General features: G+C 39.6%; 1 protein-coding gene across 1 annotated transcript in view; it reads left to right on the top strand.

The window, feature by feature from the left end:
* The window catches only part of Sema5a (semaphorin 5A), a 485625-nt gene that overhangs the window by 318431 nt on the left and 139759 nt on the right, over positions 1–27435 (top strand). Inside the window, exons 6-9 of the mRNA XM_059276245.1 lie at positions 1020–1082; positions 12105–12203; positions 13936–14149; positions 26086–26371. Coding sequence (XP_059132228.1) covers positions 1020–1082; positions 12105–12203; positions 13936–14149; positions 26086–26371 — 662 coding nt within the window. The remainder of the gene's footprint in view (positions 1–1019; positions 1083–12104; positions 12204–13935; positions 14150–26085; positions 26372–27435) is intronic.

The raw sequence follows: 27435 nt of genomic DNA, 5'->3' as shown, positions 1-27435 counted from the left end.
TAGTGACAGTGATCTCACTGCATGTTCTTCTCCATCTTGGAGAATTGGGAAACATCTCTGCCTGGGGCCTGGGGGAGAATAGAGACAGCATTTCCCTGCATATTATTTTACTTTGGTTGATATTGGTTTTAGTTTAGTTTATTATTTGACATTTTTTGACCTAACAAGATTGCTCCTCATGTTTTCCTGATAATAACTTCACTAGTCCATAACTCTGAATCTTCAGAAATCTAATTTTAGTTGTTAGAAAAATATTACAAGAAGATATTAAAAAAATAGGAGAAATACTTTCCATTTAAAAGTCTACACACCACCAAGTAGTAGAAAAGAACAATACTTGCACGCTTGAACTGGTGTTAAATGACTTGCAGACATAGCTTGTGAATCACCTCTGTCTGTGAAACGGGCGCCATCATCTTCCGTGTTGCAGGTTCGTTCTTTTTGTGACTAGGCGTGCTAATGCATTTGTCAACTTGATCAGCGTGAGTCTGGTTTGAGAAGTTTGAAGAACATTAAACACCATGGCTCCAAATAGAGCTAGCAGCTGTGTGGAATCGGGAAATAGTCACCGTGCCATCTGCGCATGAACCAATCCTACCCTAGCTGTCACGTCCATGGATATTGTGGTAGCTAGAATATGTTGAGTCATCCCTGGCATTACCCAGGAGTGTTGATGCATGACACACTGTGGGTCTGAATGATTCAGTTCATTCATGGTCTCCTAGACTGGGTGCTTATCCTGGTTTCCCTCAAGTAATCCATCTTGCTTACCAGTAACTACATCTGAATGTCCTGCTATTTTGACTATGAAGCAGTTTTTTAGAGGACATGTCTTCTAAATGTCTTAATTTTAAAGTGAAATGTCAGCCCATGACTTGATATCCCGTATGTGGTGTTAATTCTATACCACGGTGAAGATGTTGGGACGAGGATGTGCCAATGATGGAATGCAGCCGCATGGACCTTCCTGTTCCCCTTTTCCTCAAAGCCCTAAAGGTTTGCGTTTGTTCTCTCTGCAGGCTGTGGAGTGGGAGTGTGATGAAGCTACCAAGAAGGCCTGTTACAGCAAAGGCAAATCGAAGGTGAGGAGAGCAGACGTTGCAGGTGCCCCAGCCCTGATAGGAGGGCTCCCTGCAAAGGGAGATAGATGTCAAGTGTAAATGCACCATGCTTTAACATTTAGTGAAAAATGAGTCCCAGCAAACAATCATTCACAAAGGGTCAGAAAGTAAACTAAGACCTAATCTGTACTTTGAATCATTACATAAGATTGAAAATAAACCAGTTATGACATTGTTAGAAAAATATAGGAAATAATTTTAAAATAGTATTTAATGTACCTCTTCTATATTCTGTAGTTAACTACAGAGAGTAGTTAAGTTGTTGTATTATCTTGTTTTTCCATACCAGAGATGCACCCAGGGCCTTGTACATACTAATCAAATATTTTTCCCTTGCCCAATAAAATCACTGCATCAGAATTATAGGAGATGTATTCTTGATGGTCTTAGCATATGCTTGTGATTTGCTCTATTTCTGTCAATGGTGAAAACTGCACTCCCAAATGAGCACTGATAGTTGAGGATGGAGGTATACTCTAGTGCTCACACACAGACCTTTCACACAACTTGGGATTGGCAACACACCCAGGACTTTATGTTTCCAGGAACTCTACTGTCTTTAGGTGTCCTTTGTTCCCTCAGGATTCCCTGAGGAAATCCCCTTGCAGCTGCTCCACAGTTCAGTGAGCATTGGAAAAGTCTTCATGCCAGCAGAGACAGAACACACTGGCAGAAAGAGGAGCATGTAGACTTTCCCAATGCTGACTGCACTTGGTCCATGGGGAAATGCTGCTATGTGCAGAGGGTTGGAGGAGGCTGGCTGAGCAGCGTTGGCCTCAGGGCCAAGAGCATGTGGAACAATACAGCAAATGGAGTGAGCAGTGGCAAGAGGCCCTCATCCGTGTGTCGATAACGAGTATGATGGTTTGTCTTTTCCTCGGGTTATAGAGCTTGCTCGCTGCCCCTTAGGAGAATGGTTCTGAAAATTGGGTGATAATGTAGATCTCAGAAGTGTAGAAGGAAAGAGGTGGTAATAAATCATAAACTTAGCTAAGCTGAAATACATGGATACAGAAAGGAAGGGAGGGGTGAGAGAAAGAGTGAGAAAAAGAAGGGAGAGGGAGTAGAAGAGAGGATGCAGAAATTGATAGACAATTTTTACCAAAAGATATTTAATCATCAGAAATACCTCTGAGCTAAATCATTAAAAATTTACCAAACTATACTGGCAGCTCCAGGTTGCAAAGAACCAGCATATGAAATACTCCCAAATAAATAAGTGTATAATGGTATAAATAAAAAAATACCAGAGAACTCTCTAACTTGCTTGGCAAGTTCTGTAAAACATAATAGCAATGTTTGGAGCTATGATTTCTCCATGGCCATTGCCTCTCTGTGATGCTGAGACTCAATGCACTGGGTACCTGACAACACTCTTACATATCTCAACCAGCCAGGTATTCATAATACTCACCATACTCTTGTGTGATTTTTCACGAACAAACATCTGTTCACCCTAGACAGCCAGCCATCTAGGGACAGAAGAAATGACTCCACCCAAATTGTACTTGGTGAACCAGTACATTTATTGAGGTTCCCTTCAGGAGCATGAGTGAGAAGTTACTGATGAGTGAGGAATCATGAATGGGGAAGGTTGCAAGCTTGAGGAGATAGGTTCCTCTTCCTGATGCCCCTATAGGTTTCCTTAAAACCCACCATCCTGAGCAGTAAATGAGGGAGGCAAGTTACATGGGGTGGGGATAATTATAGTGAAATAGCAAGATTCACTGCTCGCGGGTGGACACACTGGACTCTGTTCCAGGGCTTCAGCTTTAACACGGTGCTTGACCTGGCGACATAGTTGCCTTCCAGAAAGCCTGGACACTGGCTGGTAACCTGGCCACTCTTTCTCCTCTTTTGGGCTGCCCCTCTCCTCTTCTCCCTCCCCTTTTTTTCTTTCACTTTGCTTTTGGTGAGTTTCTCTTACTTCTTTTCTTATTTCCTGTAACTTGTAGTTGCACTGGTAAGCAGATACCCTACAATGGAGTGTGTTGACACTTTTCACAAAATCGACGTCTATAAATTTGGCTTTTGTTTTAGTCTGGGCTAAACTCAGACCTGAGAGCTGTTCCCTGATACTGTCCTCATTGTTCATGAGAATCTCATTCTCTCTTCTGAAACCACTATTTGCATGACCACTGTTCCCAGCATGCCTTGCTCAGCGCTTAGGACACAGCTGATGTGTTCTGACCCTCGTTCCATCATTTATCAGTCTTGGAAAGCCCCTGTAGCCATTTGTCTTTGTCCTGCCATGCTGTGATAATTATCCAGCCCTGGACCATGAGCTATGCCGACGGCTTCTTTATGGTTACAGTTTTCCATGAAGCCCTTTGGCACACCGGGTAGAGGTTGGCGGTACTTTATAAGTGAATGGACACACTAAACTCACTCCAGTAGATCTGATTCAGTTGATCATCCTCACCACTTTTGATGGTGGGGACAAGATATTTTTTTAAGGGGACTTTCTTTCACACAGTAGGTTTAGCAGCTTACCAGCCTCTGCCCACCATGGCATGACAACCCAAAATAACAAAATTTGCTCCAGACAAATTTCCAGGGAGTTGGTGGTTTAACTTATCAAATGATACATGAATTGGCAATTTTTTCATTGTTCATTTTTTCAATCCCTGGGAGTATTTTTGTATTTCACCAGGAAGCTCTTTACATATTTGGTTCCCAGACTTTTAAAAAATGCTAATAGTTAATTCTATTCCCCTTCCTGGACTTCTGGCTCTTTGTGGTTCTTGTAAGTTAGATGAGAACATCAAGACCTGCTCAGCCATTCAAAGGTTTCTCTGCAGCATAGTCTATAAGCCCTTAATCAAAGCATCCAGGTGGTTCTCATTTTCTAGTGCATTATTACTACTAGGTAAATTGCTCAGCCAAACCATCAACCCACCTCTCACCTCAAGCTGTGATTTTTAGTTAATTTTGCATTTAGAAATTAATTTGATAGAATAGTATCATCCATGCCTAGTATGTAATATACCCCTGATCCAATGAAGGGAAAAATTGTCAATATACTAGATTGGATTTTTCTAATACAAATAAGGAAAATAAGGAAACAAATGTACTCACATCAAATCATCCCTTTATAGTTCTTATGATTTGTGTTTTTAATGGACTAAGAATAATGGCAAATCTTGGTAATTATAAGTTAATTCCAACTGGGTGTTTTGGATCTTTAAGATTAATATATTAAAACAAATAAAAAAATTTCAAACACCATATATTATGTGCAAGATAAATCAAATTTTATTTTAGGTTGCCTTAAGTATAACAATAAATTAACCTAGAGTTTTGAAAAGCAGTGTTCCATTGAAATAGGATTTAGTTGATGTAGCTGCTTGTTGAGTTGATGTTTGCTTATGATTTTATTCCTAGAGAGGCTGAGTCAGGAGAACCACTAGAGTCCCAGAGATTGAGGACAGCTTGGTGTAACAGTGAGACCCTATCTCAAAAACAAAACAGAGCAAAACAAAAGATCAGGAACTGTGCACAGTGGGCACTCATGTTTACAAAAAGAGTTGGTAATTTCACTACCATGTTAGAATAGATAACACTGTAGTCTGGTCCAGGTGGTGAGAACACATGATGCCTAATTCCCACAGCCCTCAGAAGTCCTCTTTCCTTAGTTCCCATCTCTTTTTCTTCCCTCAAATGAGCACTGGCATGTTTACTAGCCATCAAGGAATCCAAGCCCAGCACCTGGGACACATAAAAGAGAACAAGATGGCCCCTGAGAAAGCACATCAAGAGTGGTGGCAATGGGCAGGCCCTGAATTCAGATTTCAGACATCTCAAAGATTCCCCAGGCTGACAGCTCCAGGAATCCAAATCAAGGAACATTTTAATTTGTCTAGAATATAGTGTCTCTTTGGAGGAATGGAATTCATGTTTTTCATAGTGGTCATGAATTTATAAGGAAAATTCAAATAGTTAATAAATTTGCTTGTGCTGTAGTATTCTGAGAATGTGCACAGAATGACAAAATCCCCCTTCTCCCTGCAGTAAAAAGAACAATGCAAAAATGTGACATTTTAAAAGTGCAAACAATTCAGGCATTTCAACTGAACTCAGTTCTTTGCTACTGTCCTCAACTGTTGTGTGTACTCTACAGTACAATGTGTTTCACTGCCCAGCCACTCAGATGTGATGTGTGGAAGGAGGTGGCTGAGCCTGTAGGGGGGCTACTGCCTGCACCCACTTCTTTAGTGAGGACATTCCTCAACTGGCTGCAGAGCTCAGTATAATAAATATTACAACTTTCCTCCCCTGGTATTACTGGGTCAAGTGCAAGCATCCTCTCATGTGGTGGGAGCATGAAATTTATAACCTAGAGAGTCAAGGCCACAAGAAGTTACCCAAATCTTTGATTAAGGCTTGCAAGGAAAGTAGGTACTGAGATTGTGGATCCTGAATAAGGTCTGAGTTTTAATTTACTTCTAGATGTTTCTGTTCACTGTGGCTAAAATGCCGTATCTACATGCACTAAAGCCAGAGAAAGAATCCATTTTTATTGATGCAAAGACAGTATAACAAGATCCATTACATTTCATTGTCTGAAATATGTGTTATTGAAATCAAACTCTAGAAGACTTTAAATACATTTCACATAAATATTATTTTAGACACAAATAGCTAATTGTCTCAGCATCTAACAAGAGAGCTTGTCTGTTGTTGGTTCTTCTGTCTGGACTCAGCTGCCTCCCCCATGGCATTTAGGGACCACACAAAGGAAACAAAAGTAATTATTAAGGGAATGAAAGAGTTGCTTTGTGCTTTTATGACATTTCATAATTTTCAAAATGTTCTTATTCATGATCTCATTTCAGTACTTTTGATACTAAGTTCCTAGAATTATTGTGCTAATTGGTGGGAGAATTTGGATTAGAATCTAAGGCTCTGTGTATTATACATTGTTCATTCTGTGTCCTGTGGTCCTGCTTCCTCGGCTGCCAAATTATGCTTGTAAAGAGATCAACTCCTAGTAACTAAGAAAAGAAAGAGATGGCACCTTTTGTCTGGGAACCTGGAGCTGGAGGGCTGGTGCTTGGAATTTTTACCTGAAATGTCAATGTTTAGAATGGTTGTGAGTTTAACCACTCACAAAGGATGCTCTAGACATGCCTGTATGTTACATAATTGCTTTAAGAACTAAGACCCTTTATCTTAGACAAGGCACCTTGTGCAGATTATGCACAGCAGATACTGTGTGCATGTGTGGTTTTTTTCTTAATTAAAAGGGTTCTTTTTCTTTACATTAATCCCTAAATAAAACAAGATCTGTTTCCATAGCATTTGCATTCTAGAGGTACTAAAAATAATCTACAGATAATTAAAAACATATGGTAAAATGTGTGCAGCTTAGAGAAAATTTCTACATATTTTTGTATAAGGGGTTTGAGCATCCTTATATTTTGTTACCTAGGAAGAGTCATAGAACCATGGGAGACGATTCTGGATTGTATCATAAACATGTATATATAGATATATATGCTCATCTGTTTGTACACACAAATGTAGATACATATATTGTTCCTCCTCATCACCTTAGACGTGCATAAAAGTAATACATCATTAAAAGGAAGACACATGATTTTTACCAGGAGCACTGTGGGTAACATAAAGCTGTCAACCTCCCAATCTTGTTCTCACCTCCTAGAAATTGATGAGTAGCCCGTGTGCTGCTGAGGAGACACCAGCGGGTCTACCCTGCTTGACAGTCATCTCTCCACACTGCTGCACATTTTTTGATAAACAGAACATACTTTATAGGGGAGGAGGAAATGATGAAAATATTATAAGGCAAAACCAGATAATTCAAAAGAAAAGGCCCCTAAAACACAGCACATGTTTTCTTTCTTGGAGGCTGGAGGCTGTGTCTGTAACACCAAGTAGGCATTGTTTGTTTGCCATCAGGAAGCCTTTTCTGCATCTTGGTCATGTTTCTCAGTGATCAGTCGAAGTAGGATCTTCTGGAAGTGAAGGACATGTTGACCCATCTATGGACCAGAAGCATATATGGGCCATTTTAGTGTTGAAGTAGAATTATCCAAACATAGATAGATGACTCTCATTATCAACCATCCAGACCATGTGGCAGCTGTCTTCTGGGGGCCTCAGAGATGTACCCTATGACTGTTGGAGAATCAGAATTCAATAAGTCATCTTCATCTGTTTTCACAGTAGAAATGGAATGGGAGGAATTGGTAAAATGGAGAAATCATAGACATTTCAAAATGCTTATTTGTAAGAGAAACAGTTAAAAGAACTCCTTGAAGTATCTTCTACCCACACATCTGCCCATGTTTCAAAGTGGTGATCCCAAGCACTATTTTAATCCAGGTAACCTATAAAAACAGAGTTTGCTATTGACATTAATACCAGGAATTTATGACTTAGAATCATTGTCACAGGACTGCCTGTTACCACCCTGGCACTCTATGCCAACTTTGTCCATTCTTAAATTGAACTCTCTGATCCTGAAACATATCTTATGCCCCAAAGTTAAATATCTCTACTGTGTTTCTTTCCATATCTTTTTGCATTTTATTTTGCTTGAACTTGCCCCAGCCTTTTTTTTTTTAAGAGAATGAGGTGTTTTAAGAATACGTTTTTCACACCCAATTCTTTTCAAGTCAGAGGTGGCAATTTGTGAACTGAAGAGGAGAGAATCATTAAGGGAAGCACACAGGAAGGTCAGGAGCTGAGATAAGCCCTGGGTGAACTCGGGTCTTAAAGTGATGGAGACACACAGTGACCTCCTCTGGGTGTTGTGTTTAAAGTGTGCTCAGCTCAATGTGGTCCAACTGGTGACTTCTTCACTGACCTTTTTTGTGCCATGAGGATGGAAGTCCATAGGACTGGCGTCTTCCAGAACATAGTCTATTACCCTCAAGAGGTTCCACTCATCACATGCCCTTTGAGGTTTCTAAGGGCTATGTCTGTCTTCCACTCTGTCAGATAGATGATGTGCTGGCCTCTTTCTCTGACCACCTTGGTTCTTTCAATGACTTCCTTCCTTCCCAACACTAGTGAATTCTTACAAAGTCCTGATTATCAGAGCATGCTCCTTTACCCTCCGCTTCCGCTGAAATAATCCCCTGTGCTCTCTCATCCTTGTTTCTTTGGTTAAAGAAGCGCTTGAGCTTTCTGTGCTTTTCTCTACACATTTCCATGTCACACACCCCTGCTGACATTCTGCTTCCCCATCAGGCTTGGGACATGGCTGCAGGAAGGTGGCAGCCTTCCCTCTCAAGGCCACTGTGTTTTCATTTGGAGGATTTGCATAAACACACTGTTTGTTATCTCCGTTGTTCCCTTTCCTTTCATAATTGACTGGATTGCATGCTTTCTTCTTGCCAGGTCGGCAGAAATCAGCAGCGGATCAGGATTTTTCGATTGGAACAGTTTCCCCTTGGCTCTGTTCTTTACAGCAGAGTAGTTTCCTCTAGTAAGACTCACTCCTTGGGGCGGCCTCTTGCTTTAAGAAGAAAATTTCTTTTACATCTCATATTAGTCTTGAAAGAATTCAAAAGGCAGCACTCCACCCTCCACACTGTGTATAATTTTCCATCTCAGTCTTTATTACAGGGTCATTATCATGACAGTGTATCCATTAATCCCATCAAGGACACTCAGCCCAGTGTTCTGGAAGGGCTTGGTGGAGGTGCCTCATAGAGACAGGCCTTGGTTTCCTGTGTTAGTCTTCCCATTGATGCTGTTGTTGCCAACTCCTCGGTTTCTATGTCCTGGTCCTCTCACCCCTGGGAATGGTTCTTTGAAGACTTTCATGCTGTTCTTTGCTTCTTGGAACTCTCCTGACCTGTTGCATTTGGGAACAAAACAAGCTTTGCTCCTCCAACTATTGTACCTTTCTCACTACCCAAGTAGTTACAATTATTCATACTTACTTTCCAAATTTTCTGCTAACTTGGATCTTTCTTCTTGTTTTTTTTTTTCATTATTTATCTCTTTAAAGCCCCCCAGCTCCCAAATAATCCACAGTGACTTAATATTACTTGTAAGTGCCCCTGCCTTAGCTTGGCTTTTTTTCTAGTCAGCTTTTCTTAACTTAAATTATCCTGTCTACCTTTTGCCTCGGGGCTTTTATCTTTCTCTACTCTATATACCTTTTTTTACTTCTTACTCCATGGCTTACTATGTAGATGGGTGGCTCGCCTCTGATGTCCTCTTCTCCTTCTCCTTTTCTCATTCTTCCAGCTCTCTTTTCTTCTTCTATTTATTCTCTCTACGTGCCAGCCCCACCTATTTCTCTCTCCTGCCATTCAGTTCTTTGTTAGACCACTCAGCTATATTAAACAGGCAAAGTAACACAGCTTCACAGAGTTAAACAAATGCAACATAAAAGAATGCAACACATGTTTGCATCATTAAACAAATGTTCCATAGCATAAACATTCCACAATGTTTTCTATTTTTTTCTCAGTTTTCTCAGACAGTTGTGATGTGCTGTTTTTATTGTCAGCAATGGAACAAAGAGAGTCATGTATATTTAATAGCTCACTTCTCTTACAGAGCATATTCATGGGAGTGAACAATTTGCATTGTATGAGCCAGGCTATGCAGTAGACTGGATGATGCAAAGTCACACTATTACTGAAAGTGAAGTTCATGTGACCAGAGAACAGGATTGCTACACTATTGAATCTATTTTTTCAGTGTTTCTATGTGACTCAAATCATCATGGTATTGTGCTACTCTATGGGGAGTGCACCATAGCATCCAGGCACCATGCTAGTCCCATGAGGAGATCCTGTTGATGTGCTGTGATGATGTATTGTGTACCCCAATAAAGCTTACCTGGGGATCAGAGGACAGAGCCAGCCACTAAATTAGACGTAGATATCAGTGGTGGCACACACCTTTAATCCTATCGCTTGGGACTGATCTCTGTGAGTTCAAGGCCACATTGGGCTACATGAGAGAAACAGAACCAGGCAGTGGTGACACACGCCTTTAATCCCAGGAAGTAATATGGCAGGACACAGGAAGGTTTATAAGGCGTAAGGAAACAGGATCTTGCTCTCTTGAGGCTGAGGATTTTGTAGAGGTAAGCTAGTGGCTGGCTGTTCTGCTTCTCTGATCTTTCAGCTTTCACCCCAATACCTGGCTCTGGGTTTTTTATTATAAGACCTTTTAAGATCTGTGTTACGGTGTGACACATTCCACCTTTGTCCTTTCACAGATCACCATGGTCCAGGCACTGAGCAGAAAGAACTCAGTTAGAGAGCGGTCAATCCTCCACACACTCTGTCCTTCTTCCAATGGATTCTTGAGTAGTCCTTTGACAACAAACACGAGGCCAACTCACATTCAGCATACCGTACATACTCACTACCCTGGCCTGTCTGGCATCTTTCTGGCACCACATTGTATGTTACATCTCCTGTGGAATTTCCACCCTTCCCTAGGTGCCCTGCCCAGGTATAGTCCATTTGCCTGGCCTGGGTGGTCTGTATCCTTCTTTGGTTAGTGCAATTCTGCATTCATCCTACATGTACCGCCACATGGTAACCCCAACAAATCATATTCTTCCATTAAACTTCCTCTCCAGGAAATCTTCCTACACCCTTGCCTTCTCTTCCCTTTTAGAGCAGTAGAGACGGTGTTTCCTCATTATAGCATATGGACAGCTATGCAGTAATGTTATCATTATAGCATGTGGACAGCTATGCAGTAAATGTCCTGGTTTTCCTCTTTAGATTGTAACTTCTGACAAAAAGGGTATCAAATCAGTTAGTGCTTAAATGAAGGGTCTGTCACATGACCCTGCTTATTGACAATACCATCTTATACTCTCCAATTGAAACAATATTCAATCTTGTTTCCTTGTTCCTCTAACTGTTAAGTTACCACTTGCTCAAACATCCATCACTGATGTGGGCCTAAGTGATCTTTGCTATAAAAGCTCTGAGGTAAAGATATGTGCACCTGTGGGTCATTCCTCAGCCCAGGGTTCATTCCCAAATGTTCTGAGCAACACTTCCTTGCTAGTTGTATGTTTACTTGTAAAGAAGTTAAAGGTATATATAGATATTTGCTCTGTATTTAATGTAGTTTTAATATATATTAGTTATACAAAAAATGGGTTTCATTATAACACGTCCATGCATAAATATACTACAATTTGATTAGTCTGAGGCCATAGCAATCATCTTGTTCCAATTTTTAGTTTCCATATTCAACCTTCTTAGTGAGAAAATGTTACTACAGCATGTTTATAAAGGTCTATGTTTTCTTTTCTTTTAAATTATTTCTTTTATTTTTTGAGATGATAATTACATCATTTCTCCTTTTCTTTGCTCCCTCCAAACTTTCACATATACCCTTCCTTTCTTTCTTTCAAAAGTATGCCCAATTTTTAATTAATTCATGTTACTTGTGTGTGTGTTTGTGACTATGTGCATGTATGAGTATATTCCTAAATACATAAATACAACCTGCTGAGTCCATATAATGTTTCTTATATGTATGTTTTCAGGACTGACCATTTGGTATCAGTTAATCAATTGGTGTGCTCTTTCCTAGGAAGACTATTTCTCCATCTCTCAGTATTCCTTGGTTGCATAAGGTTCTTTGCATAGGGTTGAGGCCTCATGAGCTTTCTAAGACAGCTAGTGCTTTTATGAGAAGCATGGAATGGGTTAATTTTATTTATTTTCCTATATGGATTCAAGAAAACTTAAAGTTTGTAGCACAATTCAAAATTAATTCATGTTTGTCAGAAAAAAAGACGTATTTAGAAGGTATAATTCAATGCACACTTACCTTAGAAAATACTATTCATTGAACAAGTGTCTGGGTATAGCTATAAGGTCAACGGTTTCATTGCTACCTTTGGTCAACACTGGAAAAAGACTGCTTTTTTCTTTTCCTGCCAGACATAGTATATCCATGCTCACCATCCCTCTTGCCTTTAGGACTTCTCAATGTGTTCCTTATGTTTTTGATTTTCAGGAGGAATGTCAGAACTATATCAGAGTGCTCTTAGTGGGTGGGGACCGGCTATTCACCTGCGGGACCAATGCTTTCACACCTGTCTGTACCATCCGCTCGGTATGTTTCCACCCTAAGCTTCAACAAACTTACATCAGGAGCAGCAAGACCTGATGCCTTCAAGGCCCCATGTAAATGTGTTCCTGTATACAAAGGCCAAGTGCCTTTTGCAACATGGTAGCATTCAGTAAATACTTGACTTGTTCACTTCTAATCAGCCACGAAAATCATATATATGAAGAAACAAAAATTAATTGTATATTATGTACTATTTTCCCTATGAGTGGCCTTAAGCACTAATCATAAACATATACTTCTTTCCTATTTTCATTGTAGTAGAAATATTATCAGTTACAAAAGTGTCCAAAATGACAATTCACATAGGAAGAAAATATATATAAACTGGATAGGAGGTATGCCAAACATAAAATAAAGAAACATATGCATAAACAAAGTAAAGGTATAACTGTTATTATAGACAGGGAGTTTCATCTTACAAGTCCCACTGTAGAAGCATGGCAGGGTCATTAGACATGCATGCTATCTTCTTAATTCAGGATATTAATTTAATCTTCCTTGAGAAATATAACTAGGAAACACCATTATGTTAATTTATGGATAGTAAAACAACTTCTCTTAAAACCTTAACTTATCATCTAGGCTTGCTGTTCATTATTTTAAAATTTATGTTCAGTTATTGGACAGAAGGAGAAGGAGGAGGAGGATGGTAAGTGCTGACCACAAACAGTTCCCTACTTCCCATATGTAGCTGTCAGCATGAGACCCCATTGTAAACCCCTCATCCTCAACATCTACACCAAGAGGCTGCTGCTTTGTAGGGGTAGTTTTTAAAAGGGAAGACCCTGAGACGTAAAGACTTTATGTAACTTCCCTAGGACCATGTTTCCAACATCAGAGGACAGAGTGAGCTTGCTATTCCTGCATAAGCCATCTTAACTATTTTTTTAACTCAGTTAAAAGTCAAGAACCAAATTGACATTGAGCCTTTTCAAATATCAAAATACCAAATAAATGAAGAGCAACAACTTTTCTCATGTTTTATTAGTTGGCAACTAGTATTTGACAAGCCAAGCTGACACTTGACATACATGCAACTTTCTCAAGACTAAAAAAGGGAAAAGAAGAAAAAAAAAAGAAATATGTAGTACATGGTACAGAACATTGACATATGGTTATCACTAAATAGTACTTAAGGCTAGCTATAAAAAAAATTGTCAGACTAATACTGTGAAGATAGTTCCTTATTATGATTCACATATCTATAAATATTAGAGTTAGATTCTTCATTAAAGTAGAATACAGTGAAAACACATCCTACATCAAAGCCATATATACAATACTCTTGCTTCATATTCTATCACTAGCATGAAGTTCTGTAACTACAGGGATGGAGTCACTGGCCAAGACTGCAGAGAAATGTTTTCATAAAGACAGAACTGGAAAAACTTTGCTTCTCACACACCTCAGAGTGTGCTTGGGACACACTTGTCTAGCAGTAGTATAAGGCGGAGACCCCAGAGTGTACCTGGGGCACACATATAGCAGTAGTGTAAGGTGGAGACCCCAGAGTGTACCTGGGACACACATATGGCAGTAGTGTAAGGTGGAGACCCCAGAGTGTACCTGGGACACACATATGGCAGTAGTGTAAGGTGGAGACCCCAGAGTGTACCTGGGACACACATATGGCAGTAGTGTAAGGTGGAGGACATGAGCACATCCAATAGGATTTCTCAAGGATAACCAGTTTCCTTCTCATTTTCACCAATAGTTAAGTAACCTGACTGAGATCCATGATCAGATCAGTGGCATGGCCCGCTGTCCCTACAGTCCCCAGCATAATTCTACAGCTCTGCTCACAGCCAGTGGGGAGCTCTATGCGGCAACAGCCATGGACTTCCCAGGGCGAGATCCAGCCATATACAGAAGTCTGGGCACTTTACCTCCTCTTCGAACTGCACAGTACAACTCCAAATGGCTCAATGGTAAGTCATTCATTCACCCTAGCCTCCTGTTGCTGTGTTTATAATACCTGCTAGTTGTTGCTTGAAAATACAGCAGAACAAAATCTTCATCTTCAAGGTATAACATATTTAGTTGTGATAATTAGCAGTATATTCTTTAGTATTAGGAGGAGTGATATTTCTAATACCATAAGCCTCAATAATAGGCCTAGATTGTCAGCTGATGCTGACAAGACCACTCATGGGTGTTAAGCTGTTTCTTCCTATGTTGTTTGAAATATAGGAAATCGAATGCTATGTCATAGACACATGTAGGCTAATGTGTATTCTTTCTTAATGTCTACTTAATATATTTTGAACCAGAAATTTCTTGACATTTTCAGACAGTATAAAGATTCCATTCACCACAAGTAACTCCAAATAATTGACAATTAAAAAATGTCATCAGTGTATGTATCTATCACTTTGGGGCAAGCATCTTCAGAATTTAATTCAATGCCTTGAGAGTTCATCAAAACGCAAGTCTTGTCACTTTAAATTCTGCCAACCACAGCCTGACAATTGATCATCAAAGCAGCTTTGCTCAGCTCGTGGATGCAGAATCATCACTATAAGTTCAGACTTATTTCCAGATGTGGAAATATTCCCTAGAAGAAGTACCATACTTGTGTCTATTTCTCTTTTAAGAAACTGGAAACTAACAGAAAGTACCAGTCAATTCAAGCAAGAAACAATTAACCTGTTAAGTAAACACCCAGAGAATGGAGAGAGGCAGCTGCACAGATGTGAGTTGCTGTATGCAAGTCCTGTGTGGTAGCAAAAACCATCCCGGTGTGTGTGTGAGTGTGGCCACACTCACAAGGGTGGTGTCTACCACACTGTGTAACTCATCACCTCAGCATTTATTTGACAGTTTGCACAAAGGTGTAATCTTGACTTTGCTAGTATAATACTTGTCTTGCTATTTCAAGATCTATAAGGATTTATTGGCCTTATTCCCATCACAAATTATATATGTAGATAAGAGTCCCTCTCCCTAATTGATTCTGCTTGTGTGTTCAGATAACTCTTTGTTATGGGAAAGGTATTGTCTTTGTGAAGGTTGTTTAGTGTCATTTGTGATCTCTGCCCATTAAAGCCTAGTAATTCTTCCCCTCTCTGTAAGTTATAAAACAAAAATAAATATATTATTAAATATTTCCCAGGGGAAGTTGTCTCCTTTTAAGAACTATTGGCTTTTACCTAGGAATATTTAACATCCATCTGTCTGTGTGTATCTATGTATCTATTATCTACCAGTCATCTATCCATCCATCATCTTTCCATCATCCGTCATCTGCCTGCCATTTATCTCTCACAAGTAATTGCTGAATAATACAGTCAAGCTGGGCATCATGGTTTGTCTTTAGAACACCCTCATAGGAAGGCTGTGCCACCGTCACTGTGCATCTAGTAGCTTGGCTGACTCAATTGTTTCCAAAGGGCAACGTGAATGGTTTTCTGAACTGAGGCAGTAACTAGACTTCCCTTATTAACACTTCCTCTTTTAACTCATATCAACTTAACCTACCTACTCCTTGTGGACAGTCCTCTATTGTCCCTGAAGCCTTTATTGGGGTATCTTAAAGTTGCTTTCCTATGTATGGGCAATTTTCACTAGCTGAACAATGTATAGCATTGAAAATCAACTAACTTTCTTGTACTGGCTAACCACTTTGATTTGAGTCTTTCTTCAAATATCCCCTTCTCCATGGAACATCATCCTGATCATGTAATTTAGAATTGCATCCTTTGCTCTCTAGCCCTCATGCCTCTTTACCATGTCCAGTTTTGACCCTTTGCCATTATGATATTTTACCATTTTTCTCCCATCTTTCAACAAAAACAGCATTCACCAATCATTGGAGTTAATCTCTCTTGTGTACTGGTTTATTTTATACTTTCAGAGGTATGTAATAAGTGTTTGGTTGATAATATTTGGATAAATGAATTAATGGATGACATATTCTATGTTCGAGAAATCACAGATCTTATTCCTCTTCTTTCCATGTGAAATGTCTGGAAGATGACTGAGTCCTGAAGGTGGGGCCCTCATAAAGGTATTAGTGCCCTCTTAAAAGAGGCTACAATTCAGAGAGCTGCTTCTTCCATCATGTGAGATATGTGAACTTGGAAGTAAGCTTTCATCCATATGAAGTATGCTGGTACCTTGACTGGTAGTGTTTAGATCCAGACCTTTGGGAAACAAATTTCTGTTCTTTATAATAAGCCCCTTGGTGTTTTTGCCATAGCAACATGAACAGAGTGGAAAAATAAATAAAAAGGATAATTGACTCTTTTGTTTCCCTCATTAGTTTGTGAATTTCTTGAGGGCAAGGGTTAGATAGGAGTCATCTTTGTGGGCTTGGTTCCTTAGGCTTAGTCAGTGCTTGTTAAATGAGTAGGAGATAAGAACATTTCATAAATAGAAGGATGGATGGTGTTATTACATAAGGCAAAATACTGCAGTTTGCAACCTAGAATCATAGAGAAAACAAAAAACTCAAAATGAAACAACAACAACCAAAACAAGAATAGTCTGTTTCAAAGTGACTCAGGTGCAAACATTTGAACATGTTCCTCTTCACCCCTTCCCACCTGCCCCGACTGCAGTCGTTACATACTCGTTTATCAAAGCCAGCATCATTGGCTAAATGACAAAAAGCAGGCACCTGGAACGTTAAATTGTGGGTTTGATAGTGAACATAATTTTCAAAACCAGATTTGTTCCCTCTGTGCCAAAATTACTCTTAAAACAAAGTTATGTGTTTAGAGACATTTCTTAACAGCTTTAATACATTAAAATATTAATCATTACTAACCCTTATTAAATGATTACTGTAAGGCAGGGCAATAAATGTTTAATAGCCAAAGCCTAAAATAGAAGCTATAAAACTTGCCTTCATGAAAGTGACTGTCAAGTTGGGGAAACAGTAAACCTATGAAAAAGAAGAAGAGAGAGTATGTCTAAAGGAATACCATGCAGTTGTGTTTGTAAACTCAGGCGATTGTATGTTTGCTACCTCTGAGTGGGCTTTAAAAAGTCACCATGACGCTAGTGTGGATGTTAGTATATTAACACTCAGGGACTTGTCAGTTTTCCTCCTCTGAGGAACCATTTGCCTGCCCCACTTGCTGGACATGCAAATTCCTGAGCTTCTTCGCCTGATTACCTCCAGAGGACTCAATTGAGATCCACAAACATCTTCATGGTGAAAGTATCATGTTCTGTGAGTCGTCATATTTCTAGTCCAGAAAACTTTGAGTGTCTGTCTTGAACCCACCTGGTTTGGTGTAGATCTGTGATGCTCCCCATTGTGATTTATCTGTGATGCTCACCGAGACTTTGGTAGACCCATTGGAGATGTTAAAAATAGTAATTGAATTTTAATAATTAGAGATAATTTTCTTGGAGGAAGAAGATCTCTGTACATATGTCAAGGAGCAATAGTTTCTGCCTACCCCTGTAAAGGATTGGTTCCTGCCCTGTAAAGTCTGTGCTAGCTCCTAGTAACCAGTGTGGCTAGACTGGGCTCTATTCTGCAAACAATGAGGGTCTGCCTTGTAGTGTCTATACAGGGAAGTGTTCCAATGAGGAAAATACCTTGGCCTTCTAGGTTGACATCACTGGCTGCAGCTAACAAATTCCAAATAAAAGCAGAGTATAGAAACCAAGGGACATGAGACAAAGAGGATTTGGTGGGTAAAATTGAATGAAAAACCCAAGTTATTGTCAAGAGAAAGAAAAACACTATAAGACAAGAATAAAAACAGATTCCATAGTCACCTATATAGTTGTTAATATATGCCTAAGGCGATGTTTAAAATGGACCTTGCTGTGTGCCAAGCTCTCTCTTTAGCCATATGGCTCCTGAAACTTAAACTGGGTAGGGTACCATGACAGGGTCTCAACATGTATCACATATGTGACACACAACAGTACAATGATTTTTTTCTAATGTTCATGCCTAATCTTGTTCATCAGAATGATGTATCAAGATGAATGTGCTATGCAGAATCCATTTATTTTGGAAATCCTTGCAAATTATATATGATTATCCTTATAATGTACAAAAATATCTTAATAAATACTCTTTCTGCACAATCTGCCTGTTGGTTCTCCTGCTGCAGACTTGTCACCATACACGGTACATGATAAAAATCCCAAAGGCTGGGTAGAACACTCCAGTTAGAAAGGACACCCCACATCTATTTCATCATCAGTCTTCTGCAAAGGAGATCCTGTCCCCCAATGTCCAGATGACACCTGAACCACACCCAATGACAACCTAGGATTTGAAAACAGATCCCACCTGATATCCTGTACCCCATACCTACCACATCAAACCAACCTCCTTTGTGTTTAGACTACACATTAGGAAATACTAGCATCATATGTGGGCTCCTCCTTTCCAGTGATACATATATCTTCATGCAAAACTGTCATGAAAGAGGGCCATATGTACTTTGAGAAAAGGTTGAGAATTTTCTTCATTGCTGAATCATTGCAAAAAAAAAAAAAAAAAAAAAAAGATATAATGAACTGAAATTACCCAACCAAAGAAGACAGGCTGGCAGGATAATTTAACACAGCCCTTTATGGGATGTAAGAAATCAATTTGATACTGCTTTTTGAAAATAATATGACATTAACTGAGCACTGAGTGTCTGAAAGCTGAGGAGCCTCAGAGTCCTTGCCTGTCTCGGGAGTTTCTGTACTTGCCAACAAGTCACTTAGAACCTGTGGGTTTTGATTTGCACATATCAAAGGAGAATGGGTGATATATTTCAGTAAAGGCACAAACAGTGTGTGCTGATTTACATGGAGCTCCACATTAAAATCCACACTGGAAGAAAGAGAACTCTCTCCAGAGGAAAAAAATGTAGACATTGACTAGCACTGATGTGAATTAGAGAAATGTTGCATGCTCATTGTCTTTCCATCTAGCAGCTTCCTTGTGAGAGTCTCCCATCCCTCCGCTGCTGGTTGTAAATACTGCTTCCTTTCTGTCTGCTCAGCGGCCTGCTTGGGACCATCTTCTTGATCCAAATCATATTGTTATCTCTCTCTCTAAGATGCATAGTTCTGAGAGTTGAAGAAAATTGTCTTTGTCATTCTGCTACGCATTTTGTTTTCCCTAGTGGACGGCTTCTTGCATTAGTTCACTCATAGCTACACATTAGACAGCTGAACCTCTATGGTTTTTATCTTTGTTTTTGTTTGTGCTTTTCCTTGGACCCAGTCAAATCAAGAGACAAAGATAGAGCCATCATATGGTATTACTTATTCTGTTGTAGCTTGCCAGAAAGAAATTTGATAAAAACGAACAATGTTGCAGCAGAGATCATCTTTCAAATGAATTTCATGTGTTTTACTTTGGGATATATATATATTACACATTCCAATATTTCCCATTTTCTTTTAATTCAACTGAGAATTCTAATTAAAAATCTTATCATATTGATTGTGGAGATTAAGTTATCAGCTGTTAAAAAAAATTGAATCCAAAAAGAAAAAAAAATCAGAAAAAATGAGCATTGCAAATAGAAAATTTCAATTTTAAGTGTTTAGAAATATTCATGAAATTGGTCTAGCTAATGAACCTGAAAACACGTGGCTTGGGGAAGGTGATAAGGGCGGTGGTGAAGCCACCGGAAGCTATGTGCCTGGACTCAAGGTAGATGCACAGCGGAAGCTATGTGCCTGGACTGCAGGAAGATGCACAGTGGACCCCTCTGCCTTTGTTGCTTTGAGAGGGAATGTCTAAGCAAATACCCAGATACTGAGGCTCCTATCAGCATCAAGAAGGGGAAGTCTAGGAGGGAGCAGCTGTTCTCTAGATGGCTGGACACAGGTGTGAATGAGTCTTCCTTAGCGAGAGGGCATCACAGGCTGTAAGTCATTCCAGGAATCAGCAAATCCATGCAAACAATGTACTACAGCATGTCACATTCCCCACCATGGGGAGAGAAAAGTCACTTGAACCAGTGTTTCAGCTCTCCTCTGACTTGCATTCTGAGACTGAGTTCCTGAGGTGGCAACGGTCACATGACTATACAAGATAATCAGGGATATGCTTGTGCTGGGCTTCCACACCTCTCTGACACCTCAAATTCCACAGGAATCTCAGTATTCCCTGGTGAACCTAAAGACCCAACTTTCCATTATGGATTACTAGTCTGTTCAGGTTTTCTGTCCCAAACCTTCGGTCCTGGTACAGGCTCCATTCCAATCCCATCTCCCCTCACTGTCCTCTCTCAAGCTGCTTCCTCATTCAGGTGTGCACATTTACCCCGCTCTTTGTCTGTGGCTTCTGCTGACTTCACACCTGCTCTTCCCCTACCTCCTTCTGGCTAATCCTTGAGCTCATAGCGCTGTATTGATATTCAGGGTCCTAGTCATCACTGCAATTGCAGTCACTCGCTGGGCTCTGTCTTGTTGGGTTCTTTGCACTATTCCAGGAAACATGCAGTGTCTCTTTACGAAGGATCCCAGGATTACCCAGGATAGTATAGGAGCTGTTCAGCAAGATGGTCTGAGAGGCACACTACAGCTGGCATTGAAGGATCCATGTATAACACAGTCCCTGCTGCCATATTGCCCCAGACTAATTGGAAGCAGCAGGGCCTAATTTCATAAGCAGAATGGATGCTTCATGAGTAAGGTTGTCAAGTTAATAAAAGGGATCTGTTTACTGATGTATGTGTTTATTCAGTCTACATAATGAAACAGTTATAATTTCTGTCCTATGTTTTGATTATTGCCAACCAAGTACTTGGCACTTGGCATACATTCCCTTTGAATTGCACAATGATACTTCAAGTGGGATATCATTATTGCCATTTTAAATCACAGAAAATAATGGTTAGCTAAATTGAATAAAAGTTCAATAGCCAGTAGATGGAAGTATTGAGCTGTGTATACATATGCCTCAGTACTGCATGTATGTGATACGTACACACCTACATGTGCACATACACACATGTGTGTGTCATCTATGGATGATCTATCTATGATTTAGTTGAAATTTAGGGCTCCATCTCCAGTGATGCCAGCTCTGCTTTAGGCAAGCATTTTGCTAAGTGTTATTTTGCTTACAAGTGATTGTTTTCATGGATTTTGATTCTAGTAATAATTTTTGTATACTTGAAAAATTAGAGTTCTTTCTTGTCTTTAATATCTATTCTCATTGATTCTATGCCAGTAACTAGTAGTGTAGCAATCCTCAGATTATGCCATTGGGGAATACTATATTCCAATGTGAGTGCTTTGGGGATTAAAGAAGGAAGTAGAGATGAAGAGACTTCCTGCAGATAGTTACTGTTTCATTTTACATGGTCATACTCATCTCTGATGCTTGTCGCTCTGCATTCTCTCATCACTCCCATGTGTTTATAGTGAGAGTCTCTTGGTACAGTCATCATTCTGTAAGATGTAACACTATTCTTATATCATGATGGCTAACCCTCTTCATTTATCTGACATATGTTGCATAATCTGGAATCTATAGTTCAATGTTTTAAAAATATGAAAAAGTCAACTTCTCCATTCACACATGTATAGACATGCTCAGATAGAACCATGTTTCTTTCTATTCTAAATTAGTCAGCAGAAAAGCTTCTATTCATCTGTAGCTCTGATAGTAATGATGTAAAAATGATCTCTCAGCTTGCTCTTTCCAATATCTATCATAGACAAGACAGCAATGCTCGATTTATGGCTTATTTGATTCCTTCAAGAATAATACATACTAGTTTGCAGTGAATTGCATTTTAACAAGAGACAAGGGTCAAATAATAGAAGAAAAACAGTGTGCATCTTGTGATTCTGCCTGGTGAGATTGGTGTCCTCTTCTTCCAGATCTGTATCTATAAACACAAAAGATACTTGGCTGCCTATTTGATCATTATTTCAGTGTTCCCATTGTGTTTGAAGAAGGAACAGGATGATGGGTGAATTTCAAAAGACCTGCTTTCTAAGAAGTAGAGCTTCCTAATTTAGCAGCTGGTCACAGAGTCAGGGATCCATCATCATCCCGAGGGTCACTGTAGGGCAGCAGGACGTGTTTCCAAATGGACTCAGTTCCCATGCCAGACGACCTGCAGTGTAGTAAACTAGAGAGCAACTGATACTACAAGCTCAACACAAGTTCTGTTTTCTCAAATAAGAAAGGAGGGTGCATTTGAGCATTTTTATTGATATGCATGACAGCCATCCAGGCTTGGATGTACTAGTGGAGGCTTTATGTGGAAGAAGGAAACTGTGGGCCTTTGCTTACCTTACCTATGGGGAAACTGCATAAGACAGTGTGCTAGAAGAGCACCCGATGGCCAGTTGTAGATGTCCCTTAGAAACCTGTGGCCCTGGAGCTGCTTACATGCTCCCAACAGCATTCTTGTTCATTAAGCCCTTGAACGGCTGACCTCTTCCTCCCCCTGTGCCTTCTTCCTTTTTCATCCATAGTGTTCCTGAAAGCTGACAGGTAGTGGTTCCTCTAGCCATTTAACCTTCTTTTCTAGTCCATTCTAAATCCTCTTCAGCTTGTGCCCAAGTAAACGTACTTAGCACTACCAGTGGAAGGTTATGACTCTTCATGCAAGAGCACTGACCAAAAATCCAATCCTGTTATCTATAGTGTGTGTGTGTGTGTGTGTGTGTGTGTGTGTGTGTGTGTTTACACTATGTGTGTAATGTATGTGCATATGCCTATGGAGGTACACAGGTCTGTATTTGAGCATGTGGAGACCACAGAAATATCTGGAATGTCTTACTCTCTTGATCTCCACCTTGGTATTTGAAACAGGATCTATTCCTTAACTGCAACTCAACATCTTGTTTAGGTAGGCTGAGCAGTGCTCTTCTGGGACCCACTTGCCCATTCCCTCAAATGCACACACAGCCATATCTGGCTGTTTCATGGGTGCTTAGGATTCGAACTCCAGTCCTCTTCTTTCATAGCAAGTGTTCTTACCCACTGAGATATCTCCTCAGCCCCCAACCAGAACTGATGGAATAAAATGCTCTGTTTTTGAACAGTGTTTCTTTTTCACTCCTTTGTTACTATCAATGAAATGTACAGGCTCAAAGGTTGGGCATTCTGATTCCGGCTTCCTCAACTCTCACCATCCCCAGCACTGCTTTGTGAGCTTGGCTGAGCCGTTAAACCTTTTAGTATCCTTCACTATGAAGTAGCATCTTGACTCACACCCATCTCTTTGGTCCTTGTGAGTTTAGTGGCACAGACACAGCTTAGCTCAAGAACTAGTTCTGTAAACTGTAGCTATTTTTATTATTAACTCAATGGGGAGAAACAAGATGGATCCTTTCCTCTGTGGTTATTCTCCTACTCCACAGTTCTTATGGACTAGAGGTTTATAGCACACGTTTTTCACACATTCGACCCATAGTAACGGCAGAAGTCACTATTTGTGAGGGTATTTGATAAATCTCGGTGAAGTCTGCTGTACACTTTCCAGTGTACTGTTAACCTTAGCCCTAGGAAGGACATATCCTGTTCTAGTGTTGTCTGTATTTTATCAAGTTAATTTTTTTCCAAGTTTATTTTTTAATTTTCATTTTATTTTTAATTATATACATATGTGTGGATGTACACATGTGAGTGCATTGGTAATAGAGTCCAAAAGTGGGTAATGTGTCCCCTGGAGCTGGAGTTATGGATAGTTGTGAGCTTTGTGATGTGGATACCAGAACCCTAACTTCTATTCTCTAGAAGAACAGAATGCTAGGCCATCTCTCCAGCCTGTATCTCCTCCAGTTCCCACAAGGTTTATTGGTCATGATGGTAGTAGTGGTGGTGGTGGTGGATGGTTTGGGGTTTAGCTCTCAAATTATAATCTGGCCATTTGAACCTGGGTACAGGATATATTTTGAAATGAGTTAGAAGCCTTTTCCGTGAAGCTGTGCATACAGATGACTCTTTAAACACTAAAGATAGTTTTGCCATTGGTCCCTGTCTTTAATTTGGGTGTTTGTTTCTGCAATGGTTCTCTCTTGGAGATTCCTAGTTGGCATCACTTAAAAAAATCCCTCAATATTTTGTGTTCTGTGCAGACTCTTGACTTAATGAGTGTCTCTCCCGGATCCTAAAGTGTACAGTAACTGTGCATACATCTCTTACCCATGTCATATGCTTTACTGCAGTTTGGTTTGTTTATTTCTAATGTATCTGTTTTAGGTTAAAGCAGCAGTGACCTAGAAAACAAATGCTTGGTGGCATATAAATTAAAACCATTTCTTGTCAAGGTTTCTGTGTATCCTTTGATTTACTTAATTAGCATAAGAGAACTAAAGAAAGCTAAAGGGAAAAGCAGAATAGATATGCTATTTATTATATTTATTTATTTTTAAAACGTAGTTTTATTAAGACTTTTTTGATGAGACAGAGGTGATTGAAAATTGGTGACAATTTTGCTGGACATGCTAAAAGTAGGGTCAGCATTGATGCTATGTCTTGACAATCCTAGCTCCTAGATGAGCTGTTTTGTGTCCTATTAACATTGAGGGTTTATCTTGCTGCCAGGACTGTTCTCAGGCCTCCTGTCAATAGAAGGCAAGCTGGTGCAATCAATCAGATATTGTCAAGTACAAGGCCAGGTAAACGGCCCCACAACAGAGCAATTGTCTCTGAAAGTGAATCCTCATGTATATATAGCTGCTATGTCCTTCTATTAATTTTGAACGTCAAAGGTTATTGCCATAATTATCCTAATTACACCATAAAATTCTGATGTTTACTGAATGAATTGAGTTGCCTTGGAAATAAATGAAGGAGGGAGAGGTGGAACTGGTTACTGGAGTTTTTAAAGAAAAGAATTAGGGCATGTAAGTGTGTGAATCTCCATTATTAGGCTCAATCTCAAATTAAGAAGGTAACACTTTAAACACTATTTGTAAAATTCTCATTCCCAAATTCCTGATAAGCTTGATGGTTAAATAAAGGCTTCCCCTTTAATTTAGCATTTCTAAATTCCTATATTTCAGCTGATTGTGAGACCATGAAGCATCCAGACTCTGTTTCAACACTCATTTTCCCTCTCTGTTGATTCCCTTGGTGACCTAGAAATCAGAAAACAAGGCTTGATTGCCAGAGTTGCAGGGTCACCATAGTAACAGCGATGCTAAAGCTAATTCAGGGTATCAACCTTGCTGCATGAGGTTTTGATTTGGTTTTTGCCATCAAAAAATCATTTTAAGGACCTTAGTGAAAGCATATAAATTATGTCCAGTAACATGCAAGTGTGCATGAGTTTCATTGTTATACATTATTAGAGCCCAATATTCCCCAACACATTCAGTCCTCCACACCGTATTTTCTTCCTCTTTCTGCAGTTTAAGAAAGGATTTTTAAACAGTAGAGCACTCACTGATCTGTGAACCTATACTATTCATTTGTTTGGTTTGTTTTGTTTCATGTTTTTAATTTTTTGTTTCTTTTTTTAAGATTATAATACAATTAGATCATTTCCCCCTTTCCTTTCCTCCCTGCAAATCCTCCCGTATACTCCTACTTGCTCTCTTTCAAATCCGTGGCCTCTTTTGTCATTAATTGTTGTTGCCTATATATGTGCATATGTATATACATACATTCCTAAATGCATGAGCTTTTAACGGCACTATTGCCTTGCAAACTCGAGCATAGATTTAACAGGGTGACTGAGGGTAGAATCACTTTATTGATCTTTCTTTAAGACACACGCACAAAACCACGCATTTCCTTGCAGCATTTATCAGTTAGCTGCTTGCCAGATCTCTCATTTTTCTCTTTTTTTTTTTTTGTGAGTACTAGTTGTTGTTAAACAGAATCATCTTTCCTTTGAAGAAAACATTATCAGACAAGACTTTTCAAGAAAGAAGTGGTGTAGAATGTTGATGTTTTCTTCTCTCTTCTTGTTTCCAGAACCAAACTTTGTGTCTTCCTATGATATTGGAAATTTCACCTACTTCTTCTTCCGAGAAAATGCTGTGGAGCATGACTGTGGGAAGACCGTGTTCTCCAGGGCTGCCCGGGTCTGCAAAAATGACATTGGAGGGCGATTCCTCCTGGAAGACACCTGGACCACCTTCATGAAGGCTCGCCTCAACTGCTCCCGGCCCGGTGAGGTGCCCTTCTACTACAATGAGCTGCAGGACACCTTCTTCCTGCCGGAGCTGGATCTGATCTATGGCATCTTCACCACCAATGTGTACGTAACTGTAGCTGAAGTTTTCTCTTTCCCTCCTCTTCCACTTTTCCTGAATGAGCCTTTTGTTCTTTGACCTCTGAGAGTTTAAAGTTCCCTTAGAGAAAGTTTTTCTTATTTTCCTGGGCTTACAGCCAAAGAATGACAAAAAGAGTCTTTTCAGTATGAATTAAATTTTAGGTAAAGATACATGCTTTGCGGGACTTGCTGCAGGAAAGCTAATTCAAAAATTTTTTTTTATATTTGTCCTCAGGAAAAAGTAGTATCAAATTATTGTATTATAAATTGTTCCTTTCTGATTAGTGTGTTCTAGATACCTTGTGAAGTGCAGATATAGATATATATATGTATATATATGTATATATATATACATATATATCTCAGATGTGTTTTTTTTTTCTGTAGGAAAGTCACGCATTTTTGCATAATAAAAACATCTGGAAAGTCTGAGCTTTGCAATCACATCATTCTTGCTTGGACCTCTATATTTAATTGAAGTGCAATTGCTATTTTCTCCTCATAGCAAGCATCTTGTTCTTCTCTTGGGAAGATGCTCCTAACCTCAATGGCAGTATTTGACTTAGGAAATCTTGGGAAATTTCCAGAGCTCTCATTCAGTCTTTCCTTGGCGGAGTGTCTCATGACCCTGCAATGGCTTTCCCTCTGTAGGCTGTGAGAAGACCTCACAAGTGCATCTCCTGCCTCTCTGATCATGTGAGAACTCTGGGATGTCCTCCTATATTAGTGATGATGGTGTAGTTCTACGGCACAGGCACCGGTTTGAAGCTTCAACCTGGAGATCCAACAACTTAGACAAGAGTCAAGCAATCCTTTCCAAAGCAGCAGATTCAAAGTAGATGCAGGGAAACATTCCTCATAAATGGAATGTTGACCCACATCTCTGACTTTACTCCTGTTTCACTGTTGATGGCTGACTTTCAACTAGGAAAACCTTATTTCTGCCCAAACTAGACAATGGATTACCCTGTGATATTTTCTCTACTGTCTCTGTATTTTTCCTTTAATGCTTATGTCTGTACACATATATGATGTGACATGCGTGTATA

The sequence above is a fragment of the Peromyscus eremicus genome, chromosome 11 (genome assembly GCF_949786415.1).
Source record: "Peromyscus eremicus chromosome 11, PerEre_H2_v1, whole genome shotgun sequence".
In the NCBI taxonomy this organism is placed as follows: Eukaryota; Metazoa; Chordata; class Mammalia; order Rodentia; family Cricetidae; genus Peromyscus; species Peromyscus eremicus.
This window is presented reverse-complemented; position numbering and strand designations above follow the sequence as displayed.